The sequence below is a fragment of the Pogoniulus pusillus genome, chromosome Z (genome assembly GCF_015220805.1).
Source record: "Pogoniulus pusillus isolate bPogPus1 chromosome Z, bPogPus1.pri, whole genome shotgun sequence".
In the NCBI taxonomy this organism is placed as follows: domain Eukaryota; kingdom Metazoa; phylum Chordata; class Aves; order Piciformes; family Lybiidae; genus Pogoniulus; species Pogoniulus pusillus.
This window is the reverse complement of record NC_087309.1, coordinates 41,862,868-41,878,946: the sequence shown is the minus strand read 5'-3', so window position 1 is coordinate 41,878,946 and position 16,079 is coordinate 41,862,868. Positions and strand designations below refer to the sequence as shown.

At 46.8% G+C, this 16,079-nt stretch overlaps 1 protein-coding gene across 1 annotated transcript in view; it reads right to left on the bottom strand.

Annotated features, from left to right (window-relative positions):
* DDX4 (DEAD-box helicase 4) overlaps nt 1-10,019 on the bottom strand; it is a 47,253-nt gene extending 37,234 nt beyond the window's left edge. The window contains exons 1-4 of the mRNA XM_064176325.1: nt 9,850-10,019; nt 8,064-8,299; nt 7,756-7,841; nt 2,663-2,965 (exon numbers count right to left, since the gene is read on the bottom strand). Of these exons, the coding sequence (XP_064032395.1) occupies nt 2,663-2,965; nt 7,756-7,841; nt 8,064-8,299; nt 9,850-10,019 (795 nt within the window). The remainder of the gene's footprint in view (nt 1-2,662; nt 2,966-7,755; nt 7,842-8,063; nt 8,300-9,849) is intronic.
* Nucleotides 10,020-16,079: the final 6,060 nt, after the last annotated feature.

Sequence of the window (16,079 nt, the reverse complement as noted above, 5' to 3'; positions counted from 1 at the left end):
CATAGCAGCATATTAAGCCTAGGTCAAGCAAAGTAAATACAAACATAGCTGCTAAGTCTTGCACTTGAAAAATGCAACCTTCTGAAATGCAGTGTCCCAGACTGTTCCATTCATAGTATCACAGTATCACAGTATCATCAAGGTTGGAAGAGACCTCACAGATCATCAAGTCCAACCCTTTACCACAGTGCCCAAGGCTAGACCATGGCATACATTTCAGTATACTTGATGGCATACTATTTGCATATGAGTGCCATCAAATTAATGTTTTACACAGCTGATGTGGGTAAATTTACTCATTTACCTTGCCTCCTGTAACTTTATTATGGAGATATTCTCATCTTCCAGAATTTCTTGAATATAAAAAATGTTTATTGTTCAAAACAAGATACTTTAAGTCATTTTCTTCTCCAATCTTTCAGACTGTTTGTACTGCGATTAAAAATCTCTTCTCACTGGTTTCATAACTGCGTATTTAGGGGTTTGAGGATGCCTAGAGATTACCCTGAAAATAAATAACTAAACCAGGTCAGTTCCTGCTTTATTCAAAGACTGAGATACTCCATATGAAAAAAAAAAATCAGAACAGAATGTAATATTCGTATCTCATTCTTATGGTTTTACTTCCATCAAAAGCCATGTTTAACTTTATATTATACAATGCAAGTCAGATATTCTAGTAAGTCAGAACACCAGCTAACTGAAAAACAATACAGAACTACCAAAACTTTTAATGCAAGACCACGCTTTCTAGGTATTACTACAGATTTCACACTTCTCAGTGTGACTAGCAAGCAGTAACAGTACAAGAAATTAAATCCAAGGTACTATTCTGAAATCAAATGCTGTAATATCTTCTTTTGGTAACCTTGTTTTCAACCATATATATATATATACACACCTGGACAAGCCGTTTGACTCTCCTCTTGCTGACTGTTCATCAAGGCTGAATTGAAATGCACATTAAGACCAATGCCAACAGTCAGAAATTCTGTACAGACTATCCTCAAATTTACTGCATTATCTTCCGATACCAATATTCACTCAACGATATCAGATCGGTACTTTAAGAATTCTCACTTCCTACCAAACTCTTTCAGGGGTCCTCAAACTTTTTAAACAGGGGGCCAGTTCACTGTTCCTCAGACACTGTTGGGGGCTGGACTATAGTTTGGAAAAAAATGATCATATTCCTATGTACACTGCACACATTTTATTTGTAAATAAACCCAAGAAAAAGAATGTAATATTTTAAATGAAGAACAATTGTAATCAACAAAAACAAATAATATTTCAATGTGAACTTTGGGCCTGTTTTGGCTAACAAGATGGTCAGTGTTAGGTTCCATATTGCTCACTGCTAGTCATAGCAAGTGATTCAAGTGATCATCAGTTACTCTGGATCTGATTGGAGATTTCAGATGTTTCATTCAGGAAAAAGTTTGCTGACAGACACAGATGCTGCCAAAGATGGTTGCAATCCTGACTGCACGGTTCCTGAGATTATGATATGTCTCTGAGGGAAGAGATGCATAGAAATCAGTAAAGCTGCCTGATTCAAATGCACCTTTCAGCAAGTCACAAGTCTGTAGTTTGGCCAATTACATTTGGTAAATTGGATCAACAGTTTCAATGTCAACAGAAAATGGGTTCTGGAAAAGCTGTAGGTCCTGTTTGTGGAGACAAAGCTCTTTAAATCAAGTTTGAAACTCGTTTTGCAGCATTTTTAGTACATCCATACATGTTTTGTTTGGGAATGCAACTGCTGGTTTTTCTGCAGACAGGTTTTGAGTTGTGGAGAGATGGCAGTTTTCCTTCTTTACTTGGTTAACGAGCAGGTCTAATTTGGCTTGAAATGCTTTCATACGTGAATACAAATCACAGATGAGCTTCCCCTTGCCTTGAAGTTGGACACTGAAATTGTTGAGTAGCTCTGTTACATCAGTCAGAAAGGCAAGGTGCCTTTTCCATTCTGCATCTCTGAGCTCTGATACTTTTTTGTTTTTAGAAAGCATAAAATCATAAACCTGTGGAAGTCATAAAATCGTTTCAAAACTCTCCCTTGACTCAACCAATGGACTTCTGCGCGGTACAGAACACCTTCATAGGCAACATTTAGCTCAGACAGAAATTTCCTGAAACTGTGGTTTAGTGCATGAGCTCTGATGAAGCTAATACAAGAAACCACAATTGTCATGACAGAGTCCAGCTTCAGTGATTTACAACACAGTGCTTGTTGGTGGACGATGCAGTGTATGGCTATTGGGTGTGAATGGCTGTGTTTGTCCATCTCTTTGTTAATGTGTGCAACCATTCCTTTCATGGACCCCACCATGCTAGGAGCACCATCAGTTGTCACACTGAATAGTTTGCCCCAGTCCAGCTCCAAATCGTTCCTAGTTTGGCAAATTTTCTCATAGAACAACTGTTCCTTTGGTGCTTTTCAGTGTAGCAAGCTCCTCTGTGACTTCGAAAGAATCATTCGTCCCACGAATGGAAATCAGAAGTTGTGCAGAATGACGAACATCATTGCTTTCGTAGAGTGCTTTCGTCGAAATAGCAAAGTTTTTTTGAGGAGTTTTCCAACTGCGGATTCAAATTTTCCCCTATTTCTTCAAATTTTCCCTTCGTGCAATTGCAGGGCCTGACAGACTCACTGTACTAAATAAATCCGCCTGCTCCGGCCACATCTCTTTGGCACCAGCGGCGGCGGCACGGTTTGTAGCCGAGAAGCGCCCCAGAGCTGGGGCAGGTTGAGGACGAGGCGCTGGTTCCAGCCCAGTCCCGGCGGCTGCTTAGGGGCTGCGGAGGCCAGCACGCAGATTAAGTGGCAGGAAGTCATCTGTGGCTGCTTGGTTTCCTTCCCCCAACCCCTGGCGTGGGGGAGGGTGTGTCTGTAAATACCGTCCGGATTGAGGACCCTGGGGTGGCCGAATCCGGCCCGCGGGCCGTAGCTTGAGGACCCCTGATTTAGACCATTAAGCTACATACAGTTTAACAGCTTAAGTGCCACATCTATCTCCAATCTAGATATGATTGCAATTTTCTACTATCAGTAATTTAACTCAAGACGAACTTCCATAAGCACCTTTTCCAGTTGAAGTGAGTTGGGTCTGCAAATGCTGTAATAGCCCAGTTTATTTAGAAGGGTAGGGAACAAAACCAGCAGAGAGGCAACTTGAAGAAACAGTATCTGAGAGGAAGCATCATCTCCATCTACTTCTGGATATGTGATAGCTTCCAGAGAACAAACAAAATAAAAAAGACTGGATCTCTCCAGATCTGGAAACATACCTGCTACACAACCCCAGTCAGGATCCACGACTCTTTGCCTTTCTTCTCTGAAAAGTGGGCACTAAAGACACTTTGTAGATACACAAGAGGATTTAATCCCTTTACAGAATACTGCAACCATGTTAACTTACTTTAGAACACAATCATCATGATGAGCCTCACTTACACTTGCAGAGACTAGAGATGCAAGGAAGATGATTTGGTTTCTATACCCATTTAAGCCTTGAAAAGACTTCCGTTTTCTAAGCTTGTAATTTTCCAGGCAAATTTAGTGCAAGTAACAGCTCCCTGCTAGCAACACAAGATGCAGTTCTACTTTCTTTTTACCAATCCTGGAGCCAGGGAAGCCTGAAGAAAAGTGGAGAAGCCTGAAAGGATCCTGCAGCTCTCATGTGTGTGGTGTGGCTCTTGGCATGGAAGAGCACACAGGGGAGGCACTTCTGTGAAGGGGCAGCACTCCACAGACCCATTGTGCCATGTGAAGTTATGACAACCCCCATCTGCACAAGAAGACGGTGCACACCATACCTAATCCCCAAGGCATGAGCACTCATCAGAGAGTAAAGTCCAGAGCTCCGTCAGTCTGGAGGTAGCCCACAACCTACGATTAACCACCTGTCCTAGAGGGGCACAAGATTAAAAACATGTCCTGGCATCAGTGACCTGAGGCCCAAGTAAGTACATGCTGCACGTGAGGTACAGTATGTGCAGCCTGATCCTTGTAAAACACTTATGAACTGTGTTTGGATAAATCCAATTCTACAGGTTAAAGTATCAGATTTCTATCTCTGTTACCATCGGCCACTCATTGTCTTCGGGTCTGTATTTATACTGGACATGGTGAGCAACCTGCCTTGTTTTACCCAAAGAAGCAACAAGAGCCACTGCAGAGGCGGCAGCTAAAAGTCTCCTCATAGTAAGCAAGCTACAAGGCTGCCAAGCCAAGAGCTGCAGGGAGAAGAGCTGCTTCAAACCACTAGAAGTTGCAGACAAATGGGAAGCAACCGCGAGCACCAAAGATATCCCAAGTCGCAGCCGTATCAACTACCTGCAAAACAAAGCTGAAAACGCTGGCAGTGTCCTACGTGAGGAGACCATGTTTTGTTACCTGCACAAATTGAAATGTGCCCCACATTCCCTGGATTGTAAGGGCAGCAACTGAATACACTGGACTAAAATGAGAAGCTGTGAGTAGACCTGGCAAATCTAATTTTATAGGCATCTCCTAAAAGGTTCTGCTGCCACAGCCACTTCTTGGAGCAAATACAGAGTTCCTCATTTGTGGGCAAAGCAGGCATTTAAACCATGTAACTCTTCCCAGACTGAACTGTTACTTGCACTTTCTGCATTTTCCTAAATTCCTCAAATCATATTCCTGTTTGTCTGCACCCTTTCCACCACCAAATACTACACATCTGTAAATAGGTTTTATTAATATTTTTGGTGGGACTTTTGGGTTAATACATTAATGTTTTTATAAACCATTCTGCCCATTATTAAATATTAATAATTCCATACCACCATCCAGATACACTCCTAAGGAAGAGAATAAGATAAGGAGAGATAAGGAGAATCAGTGTAGAGAACATAAGCTGGTAAAAGCAAGAACCAGCAGAAGGGAGAAATCTCTCTCTCAAAACGCTTGCAAAACAAATTCCCAGCACTGCAGGTTGAAGAGGAACAGAAAGCTTCATCAGGTAAGTTACTGGACGTAAGAAAGACAACCTGATTGCATATAACAATGAGCACAATCAAGAAAAAGTGAAGAGTGATGGTAGGAGGCAACTCTCTTCTTGGCAAGTGGGTTCACTTGCCAACCTGACTCAGTCTCTAGAGTGGTCTGCAGCTTATCAAGAGCTCCTATCAAGGATGTAATTGATGGACTACTACGCTTGGTACTGCTGCTACCCATGGCTGCTATTTCATGGGGGCACCAGTGATACAGACAAGAGCAATCCAAAGACTACCACAAAAGATTACACAGCACTGGGAGCAGTGGTGAAAGACTCTGGAATACAGGCAGTCTTTTTATTGATCCTCCAAGCCAAAAGGCCAGTTGAAATCTGCAAGATCAATGGTTACAGGAGTGGTGCCACAGCCAGGGCCCATAAGAATGGAATTACAGGCAATAAGTCAGCATGGAAAACAGGAGTTAAGCTTACAGGGCTATGATATTATTGGCATCACTGAGACACAGTTGGATGAGTCCTATGACTGGAGTGTGGGAATGGATGGATACAAGCTCTTTAGGAAAGACAGGCAGGGTAGAAGAGGAGATGGTGTCACACTCTGTATCAACTAGGTGGAGTCCATGGAACTCTGTCTGGGGAACGACAACAAACTGTCTGAAAGCTCATAGGTTAGGGTTAAAGATTAGATAGGGGCAGATGGTAACATAGTGAGGGGCTGCTAGGGACCACCTGATCAGGAAGATTATGTGGATAATGCCCTCTACAGACTGATAGGAATGGCTTCACATCCACAAACCCTGATCCCAACCATTCTGATATCTGTTGGAGAATACAGCAAGGCACCAGCAGTACAGAAGGTTCCTGGAATGTACTGGTAATAAATTCCTCCTTCAACAGCTAGAGGAACTGACAAGGAAAATGCTATGCTGGACTTTGTTCTCACCAATGAGAAGAGGCTGCTGGGCAATATGAAGCTCGAGAGCAACCTCAGCTTTAGTGATCATGAAATGGTTCAACTTATGCTCCTTAGGACAGGAAGGGTACACAGCAAGCTCACTAGCTTTGACTTCAGGAAAGCAGACTCCGAACTCATCAAGGATCTGCTTTAGCAGGGTTCTATGAGATAAAGCCCTGGAGGGGAGCCAAGCCCAAGCAAGCTGCAAAACATTCAAGGATCATCTCTGAGTCCAGAAGAAATGCATCCTGAGACAAAGAGGAAGGTGGGCAAGAATGTCAAGAGGCCTGCATGGTATGAACAGGGGACTGCTGGACACTCTGGAAACATGGACAGGTAATCTGGGAGAAATACAAATAAACTGTAAACTGGAGAGGAACTTTTTATAAAGGCATTGGTGACAGGACATGGGGCAATGGTTTTAAACTAGAGCAGAAGAGATTTAGATTAGATATTATGAAGAATTTCTTTACTGTGAGGGTGGAAAGACACTGGAATGGGTTGTCTCATCCCTGCAAGTTTTTTTAAGACAGTCTGGATGAGGCTTTGAGGCAAAGACTGCACAAACTCTCTGAGGAGCCTGTTCCCGGGCTGTGACCCCTACAGCAAAAGAGTTCTACATCATATTGAGGTGGAACATCCTGTGCTGTAGTTTACATCCATTGCCCCCTGTCCTATCACAGAGTGCAAGCGAGAAGAGACTGTCCCTCCCTTCCTGACACCCAGCCCTCAGATATTTGTATAAATTTATTATATTTATATACATTTATTAGTCACTGATGTTCTATTTATTGCCACAGTAAAAAGAAACAGCTATCCAGTATCTGACTATGGAAAGGGAAAGCAAATGGAGTACCTAGAGGTACATCAGCAGCTTAGACACAAGATACGGTTCATGCCCCACAGACAAAAAAAATACCACCAAAAGACAGCATTCTGCTAGTCCTCAGCAATGCCCTTTGACTATTCAAAACACAATCGTAAGGACCATCAAACCAAGAAAGAGCATAGTAATAAGGATCGTCAAACCAAGAAATAGCAGCCTGTTAAGATACAAAACACATCAATCAGTTCTCAGTCGATCTTTTTGCTTCAGAAACACTAGCTCTTACATGCAAAGGGATCAATACTTTAGAAGGGGACAAACAAAAAACGTGGGCTACAGGAACCACCCTTCCCAGTAGTTACAAAACTTTGCTTGAATACCCCCTGATCCAACTGATAGGCAATTTTAAGTTTCTACCCTGCATGAGTTTTGCTACTTCCCTTCAAGCCTGTGCTGGTCCACTAGCCTATTGCCAAAGGTTCTCAATCTCTACTCCACACAGCACAATTAATGAGTTTTTAGCAAGTGGCACTTTTATGCCACTAACTTTTCCGAAAAGTGTGATTCTCACAACCCAGTGTGTAACCGTATGAGCCAGTTTTATGCCCTTTTTTTTTTAAAAAAAAAAAACATTTTTCATGACCCAAAGTAAGGTAGTATGTTCAGTACAAAGTAGTATTGCCAAATAAGCACACCTCTCACAACCCAAGGTAAGGAGGCAGCATTAAGCAGCTGGAAGATTAACACTAGTTGGCTACAGTGATCCTCCCCCGGGAGCCTCCAAGAAGGCACATCACCTTAAAATTCTGAGAAGCCGCAAATGGTACTGTTTGTTAGGAAAACAGTGTCTTTTCAACACACAAGTGCCTCCAGCTGCCTCAGGAAATGACAAGAACAGAGGATCACAGCCCGCCAGCCACCTAAGGCCACAGGTGAACAAAGGAAAAGAGAAACACACATGCTACAGCCCAACAGCTGCTCCAGCATACCTGCTCAAAGAGTGGGAGGGATGATGGTGCATCATCCCCCGTGTCTGAATTCCAGTCCTCCTGGAACATCCTGTATCCTGAAGGACCTGCCTGCAGGAGACAAAATCAGAAGCATCTGCTCCAGCAGGGCCACAAGGAGACCATCAAGCCCGCCTACCCCAGCACTCAGTGTCCACATCATAACCAACAGTCCCACCAGCAGGAAGCCCCTCCACGGGCATGAGGCAGACAGTGCCACTCCTACCTCGTCCCCGCCGCCGCCGAAGCCCCAGACCGAAAAATGTCTTCCCCTCACAGATGTCACTCACAACGCCCCGGACACGTGCACGGCTGGCCGGACACGTGCCTCGCCCGCCAGCCAATAGGGGCGCGTCCGGCCGGGGAGAGGTCTGTAGCGAGGGCTTGAGCCGCCTGCCGCTTGGCGCCGAAGGGGGTGCGCCTGCGCGCCGCGGTGAGGTCCGGCGAGGTCCGGCGAGGTCCGGCGAGGTGGCCGAAGCTTTGCCCCGTTCGTGGTTGCCCACCCTGTGCGCGGGTGTGTTCAGTTCTGGGGCCCCAGTTTAGGAGGGACATTGAGATGCTTGAGCGTCTCCAGAGAAGGGCGACGAGGCTGGTGAGAGACCTCGAGCACAAGCCCTACGAGGAGAGGCTGAGGGAGCTGGGATTGTTTAGCCTGGAGAAGAGGAGGCTCAGGGCTGACCTTATTGCTGTATACAACTACCTGAAGGGTGGTTGTGGCCGGGGGAGGTTGCTCTCTTCTTTTGGGTGGCCAGCGCCAGAACGAGAGGACACAGCCTCAAGCTACGCCAGGGGAAATTTAGGCTGGAGGTGAGGAGAAAGTTCTTCACTGAGAGAGTCATTGGACACTGGAATGGGCTGCCGGGGGAGGTGGTGGAGTCGCCGTCCCTGGAGCTGTTCAAGGCAAGGTTGGATGTGGCACTTGGTGCCATGGTCTAGCCTTGAGCTCTGTGGTAAAGGGTTGGACTTGATCTGTGAGGTCTCTTCCAACCCTGATGATACTGTGATACTGTATTCCTTGCCTGGTATGCAGTAAGCCAGAAATCACGCACATAGGAAAGAGTTTGCTTTTTTTATTTCAGAGTTGTACAAGACTGGGTTGCTAGGGGCATCCCCACAAAGCTTGCACACTAGTTAAAATTCATGGTGATACTCGCACAGTGCAATGAATTAGCTATGTCTCATGTCAACACCTACTAATTATCCACTGGTCATTCTCTTGCTCAGCTTCCCCTTTGAAGTCCTGCTTCTCCTAAATTCTCTACGCGTGCTCATAGGATGAGGGGTTTACTTGGGATAAGGGTTTTCTTAGCTATGAGATGTGGGTTTTAACTTTACAATGAGGCTAGTTTAGTCTAGGACACTGTTTTCAATCCAAAACCTGACTACATTATTTAGTGACATTTTTTACACATTTATCAATGATGTTTCAAACATCAAAGACATACCAGTTTAAACTCTCTTTTTAGCTGTTGCAGTACGTGGTCTAAAAGAACAGTTTAACTCTACACATGCATGCTTCTTTGGTAGCACTAGTGCCGTGTGTGTCTTCTCTGTGTCTCTTTTCATGCTGTGAAATAAAATAGTAATGCTTATTCTGAAAATTTAAAAGCAATGTATTTTGCTCCACAAATGTGATAAATATTCATTAACCTGCTCTACCATGTGCAGTAGATTTGCCTAGTCAGAATAACTGTTGGAAAATCATAGAATCACAGAGTGGTTTAGGTTGGAAGGGACCTCAAAGATCATCTAGTTCCAACCCCCCTGCCATAGGCAGGAACACCTCCCACTAGAACAGAATGTCTGGGCTTCTGCCTTTTTTTATTGTTTTAATTAAGACATCACCAGCAAACATAAATCTTTTCTTCCTGTCTCTGCGGTGAACGCTTGTCCATACTGTGACAAACTCACTAGAGAGTTCGCTCGGGCGGTAGCAAGCAGCGCACTCGGTGACTTTACTGCCGTACCAGAAATTGTATACAGAGAGGGGAGGACGACGAGAGCGCCTCAGTGACACCTCTTGCCTTAAAACCAATCGGCATGACTCTCAGGACTGGCGTTTGGGGTCTGATTTACCCCGGATAAACCGCATCGGTGCCCCGCCAACGCGCCAAGCCGACCGCTGAGATCGCCGCGGCGCACCGGCGGACAGCGGGAAGCGGCGCACCGGTGTGCGTCCTGCCTGCAGCCCAGCGCGCAGCTCCGCCCTGGCGGCCTGCTGCCGCGCCCTGCTCGCCGGCAAGCATAGTGCTGTACCGGGCGGCTTCGGCGGAGCCGCTCTGGGGAACTTTGCTGCTCACCACCTGCGGAACTGGCGGCAGCGCAGAGTCGCCTACCGCCGGCCCGTGCCCTGGTGCTTTCTGTTGCCGCCGCAGAGGCACTGCGTCTGTGTGGCACCAGCTGGCAGCGCCTTTGGGGCCGGCCTGGGCGCCCGGCGGGGAGAGTGGCTCAGTGGGGACACACGCGGACCTCGGCGCGGGTGGGCATTCCGCGGCCGCCTCACTCGTGGCCGCAGCGTCTCCTGCGCTTTGCCAGCCCCTTCAGCGGGCGGCAGGACGGCCAGGGGAGCCTCAGCTTCCCGGTGCCCTGCGCCGATGGGCCCAAGGTTGCGCTGTTTGCAGCCGAGAGCGCTGGACAGAGGTTGGAAGGGAGCTCTAGAGGTCATCGCCTCCAGCCCCCCTGCCAGAGCAGGATTCCCATGGTAGTACACACAGGAACGCCTACAGGTGGGTTTGGAAAGTCTCCAGAGAAGGAGAGTCCACAACCTCTCTGGACAGCCTGTTACAGGGCTGTGTCACCCCCTCTATAAAGAAGTTTCTCCTCATGTGGAGGTGAAATCTTCCGTGTTCAAGTTTTTCTGTCCCACAGAGAGGGCTGCCTGGGGCATGCACAGGGAGGAGTGCCTTGGGTGAGGGCTATCTCAAAGGGCCATGTGAACTGAGAGCACGCTATGCGAGTGGTGAGACCCTGGTACAGGTTGCCCAGAGAGGTGGTTAGAACCTCATCCCTGGAGATGTTTAAGCCAGTCTGGATGAGACTAGATGAGTCCCATCCCTGGAGGCAAGGGCAGGGGTGATAGCAGCTCAGACAGGCTCAAACCGTGGAAAGTGATTAAAAAGAGAGTGTATCACCTTTGGAAGAGAGGGGAGGTGTCCCAGGAGAAGTTCAAGGAAGTTGCTAGGTCTTGTAGAGGAAAAATTAGAGAGGCAAAAGCCCACTTGGAGCTCAGGCTGGCCACAGCTGTGAAGGAAAATAAAAAGTGTTTCTTTAAATATATGAATGGCAAGAGAAGGGCCAAGGACAAGCTCCAGTCTCTGTTAGATAGAGAGGGGAACATAGTGACAAAGGATGAGGAAAAGGCAAAGGTGCTTAACACCTTCTTTGCCTCAATCTTCACTAGTGGGACAAGTTGTCTCCAGGACAGCTGGACTCTTGAAGTGGTGGATGGAGTCAGGGTCCAGTACAGTCCCCCTCTAATCCATGAGGAAGCAGTAAGGGACCTGCTGCGTCATTTGGATCCTCACAAGTCCATGGGACCGGATGGAATCCACCCTAGGGTGCTGAGAGAGCTGGCAGCTGAGCTGGCCAAGCCACTCTCCATCATTTATCAGCAGTCCTGGCTCACTGGAGAGGTCCCTGAAGACTGGAAGCTGGCCAATGTGATTCCCATACACAAGAAGGGTCGAAAGGAGGAGCCAGAAAACTACAGACCTGTGAGCCTGACCTCAGTGCCAGGCAAGGTGATGGAACAGGTCATCTTGGGTGCCATCACAAAGCACCTACAGGATGGCCAAGGGATCAGGCCCAGCCAGCATGGGTTTAGGAAGGGCAGGTCCTGCCTCACCAACCTGATCTCCTTTTATGATCAGGTTACCTGCCTGGTGAATGTGGGGCAGGCTGTGGATGGAGTCTACTTGGACTTCAGCAAAGCCTTTGACACTGTCTGCCACAAGAAGCTCCTAGCCAAGCTGGCAGCTCATGGTTTGGACAGATTCACTCTGTGCTGGATCAAGAACTGGCTGGATGGCAGAGCTCAGAGAGTGGTGGTGAATGGTGCCACATCCAGTTGGCAGCTGTCACTAGTGGTGTGCCCCAAGGATCAGTGCTGGGCCCAGTCCTGTTCAATATCTTTATTGATGACCTGGACGAGGGGATTGAGTCCAGCATCAGTAAGTTTGCAGATGACACCAAGCTAGGAGCAGGTGTTGATCTGTTGGAAGGTAGGAGAGCCCTGCAGAGGGACCTGGCCAGGCTGGATGGGTGGGCAGAGGCCAATGGGATGAGATTTAACAAGGCCAAGTGCAGGCACTTTGGCCACAACAACCCCAAGCAGTGCTATAGGCTGAGGACTGAGTGGCTGGAGAGCAGCCAGGAGGAAAGGGACCTGGGGGTACTGATAGATAGTAAGCTGAAGATGAGCCAGCAGTGTGCCCAGGTGGCCAAGAGAGCCAATGGCATCCTGGCCTGCATCAGGAACAGTGTGGCCAGTAGGACAAGGGAGGTTTTTCTTCCCCTGTACTCAGCACTGGTCAGGCCACACCTTGAGTCCTGTGTCCAGTTCTGGGCCCCTCAATTCAAGAAAGATGTTGAGGTGCTGGAACATGTCCAGAGAAGGGCAACAAAGCTGGTGAGGGGCCTGGAGCACAAATCCTATGAGGAGAGGTTGAGGGAGCTGGGCCTGTTTAGCCTGGAGAAGAGGAGGCTCAGGGGTGATCTTATTACTGTCTACAACTACCTGAAAGGGCATTGTAGCCAGGTGGGGGGTGTCCTCTTCTGCCAGGCAACCAGCAACAGAACAAGGGGACACAGTCTCAAGTTGTGCCAGGGTAGGTATAGGCTGGATATTAGGAAGAAGTTCTTCCCAGAGAGAGTGATTGGCATTGGAATGGGCTGCCCAGGGAGGTGGTGGAGTCACCGTCCCTGGGGGTCTTCAAGAAAAGCCTGGATGAGGCACTTAGTGCCGTGGTCTGGTTGACTGGATAGGGCTGGGTGATAGGTTGGACTGGATGATCTTGGTGGTCTCTTCCAACCTGGTTGATTCTATGATTCTATGACATCCCTGTGTGGTTCTGGTGTGACCTGGCAAAACAGACACAGTGGCATCAGAGCATTGTCTGAGCTATGGAAACAGCAGGAAGAGTTTTCAGACCACCCACATGTCACAGAAAACCTTACAGCTGTTTCCTCAGGCCTACAGACCCACTGGCCTATGAAAACGTGTTAAAAATGTGACTTCATCTCTGTATTATTTTTTCTTTGCAGTCACCACCAAAACAGCCTATATACAAACAATCAGCGTTTTATCAGTTGAAGACAAATCAAATTAATGTGACATTTCTTCTTAATTCTACTGAGATTTATCTTCCATCAGCAACCACGTCCCCGTTGGTTCAGTCAGAGGTACGAAGCTAACAGTGGCTTGGTGTTTATGTTCGTGAGTCTTCTTTCCTCCAAAAGTTACTGACTAAACCTGCTTGTATAGTTTTAATAATGTTCAACTAATACAGTTGTAGGAGAACATGGACAAGCAAACTGGTGACAAGCTGTCCTCATTTTAATGTGCAGTGAATGTGTGCTGCTACTCTTAGGACCAGTAGAGTATACATCAGTTACTTACAGCAGAGGACTCACTGTCCCAAAAGAGGAACCAAGGAACTCTGATGTGCTGTTTTCAAGTTCTTGTCTTTCAGTGTAGACCATACTTAATTCTTAACAATTTGTGTGTTCACAGCCTGACGTTTACCTGAGATTTATGTCTCAAGCTTTACTGATACAATCACTTGCTCCAACTTTAAGACTGGATGAGGCACTTAGTGCCATGGTCTAGTTGACTGGCTAGGGCTGGGTGCTAGGTTGGACTGGATGATCTTGGAGGTCTCTTCCAACCTGGTTGATTCTATGATTCTATGATGAAGTCAGATTATACCAAGAAACACTGTTTAAAAGGTTTTTCATATGTCAACTAAATACTAGTTGATTCTTGTATTTAAGAATCCACGTGAGTCTGAGGTGGGGTTTTAGGAATAGTGACTTTAGATAAGAAAATTAAATGCAGCCAGAGTTTAAATGACACAGGCTTATTTGTGTAATTGACTTGGAGCTATTCTTTTAAGAATCGCCAGAAATCTCAAACCAAGGAAAGCTGCTACTGCTGCACATTAAGCAGAAAAACAGCATTTGGGGTCAAAATTCCTACCAAGATAAAATTTAAGGCTGCAGTTGTAATTAAACAGGTCGAAAAGTAGTGAGTTATAGGTGCCTAAATTCTGTGATAGTGTACTTAGAATCATAGAATCAGTCAGCATTGGAAGGGACCACAAGGATCATCTAGTTCCAGCCCCGCTGCCACAGGCAGGGACACCCTACCCTAGATCAGGCTGGCCAGAGCCTCATCCAGCCTGGCCTTAAACACCTCCAGGGATGGGGCCTCAACCACCTCCCTGGGCAACCCATTCCAGGCTCTCACCACTCATGCTCAAGAACTTCATCCTCACATCCATCTGAATCTATCCACCACCAGCTTTGCTCCATTTCTCCTAGTCCTGGCATTACCTGATAGCATTAGAAGTCCCTCCCCAGCTTTTCTGCAGGCCCCCTTCAGATACTGGAAGGCCACAAGAAGGTCAACTGGGAGCCTCCTCTCCTCCAGACTGAACAGCCCCAGCTCTTCCAGTCTGTCCTCCTAGGAGAGGTGCTGCAGCCCTCTGATCATCCTCGTGACCCTTCTCTGGACACACTCCAGCATCTCCACATCCCTCTTGTAATGGGGGCTCCAGAACTGGGTGCAGTACTCCAGATGGGGTCTCACTGGAGCAGAGTAGAGGGGGAGAATCACCTCCCTCCACCTGCTGGCCACACTTCTCCTGATGCAGCCCAGGATCTTGTTGGTCCTCCAGGCTGCAAGTGCACACTGCTGGCTCATGTTGAGCTTCTCATCCACCAGCACCCCCAAGTCTCTCTCCTCAGGGCTGCTCTCCAGCCACTCACTGCCCAGCCTGGATTTGTGCTTGGGATTGCTTTGGCCCAGATGCAGGACCTTGCACTTGGTCTTGTTGAACCTCATGAAGTTGGCTTGTGCCCACTTCTCCAGCCTGTCCAGGTCTGTCTGGGTGGCATCCCTTTCCTCCAGCATTTCTGCTGCACCACACAGCTTGGTGTCATCAGCGAACTTGCTGAGGAAGTACTTCCTTCAAAGCACATGACTTCCAAATTAAGAGTTCTTGCTTCATCTGTGATGGCTGATCCACAGGGTCTCCTACACTGCAAAACTCTTACAAAGCCACTGCTAATGTTTGTGCATAACTTTAGGTTTGGTGATACCCAGCTCAAACATCTCTCAGAGCTTCAGCTGCTGGTTTTACAGCGCCACGTCTAGCTGCACTGTAAGCCATAATGATATGGTAGAAGGTGTGTGTGGTGGTAGAGCTCCACTCTGCCTTCTTTCTACTGCCATTTTTGGAAGGTTCTCTGATAAACAGCAGTCCTACAAAATGGCTAAGCACTGTCAGGGCTCGTGAGATGACCTGGTTAACTGGCTAGCCTAACTCAGTTTTGTTTCTGCTGCGGCATAAATGTATTTGTTAAACCTCCTTCATGGCCTGGGCTGTAATTCTGTCAAGGTGTATGTCTCACCTTAAAGCACTGACACAGAAATCTTTACCTAAGCCATAAACTACTATAATTAGTTTCACAGTGCAAAATTAATACAGTTTTGTTATACGGTACAAAGAAGACCAGATCACAGGCCAGCCACCAGGCCAGAATGAGATTTCTGAATCTGATAGGCCGTTGTCTTCACTCCTTGAAGCTTTAAAGATTTTATAACCAGGACAGAGAGACTCTGAAGGCAGCAACAGCAGCCAGTGATGATCAATGAAGGTCTAACCCTGTTCAGTTCATCATCAGGAAGTCTTGCACAATGTAGACCAGAATGAGATGCAGAAAAGTAACTTGCGTAGCTTTAGGTATTGCTTCACAGATTATGATCAGCAATAACTTGGATTACTGAATGCTCATTCACTTTCTCCCTTTTGCTACCTTTCTGCCGTAGTGCTCAGGTGTTCATAGGAGAATTGTAAAACAGGGCAAGAAGGCATACTAGGTCTTCTTCACAACTGCAACCAGTGAAATTATGTCTTGAAAAAAAGAAGGGACAACAGGAATCAAGGTGCATGCAGACTTTGGGCCATTGAAAAATACCTTGATATTAATAGTGTTTGACTGTGTAGTATATTAGATATTCATGGAGGTTAAAACTGTGTTAGTAATTGCTCATTTAAGCCCTTACCCAGAAGAGAACCCCATTT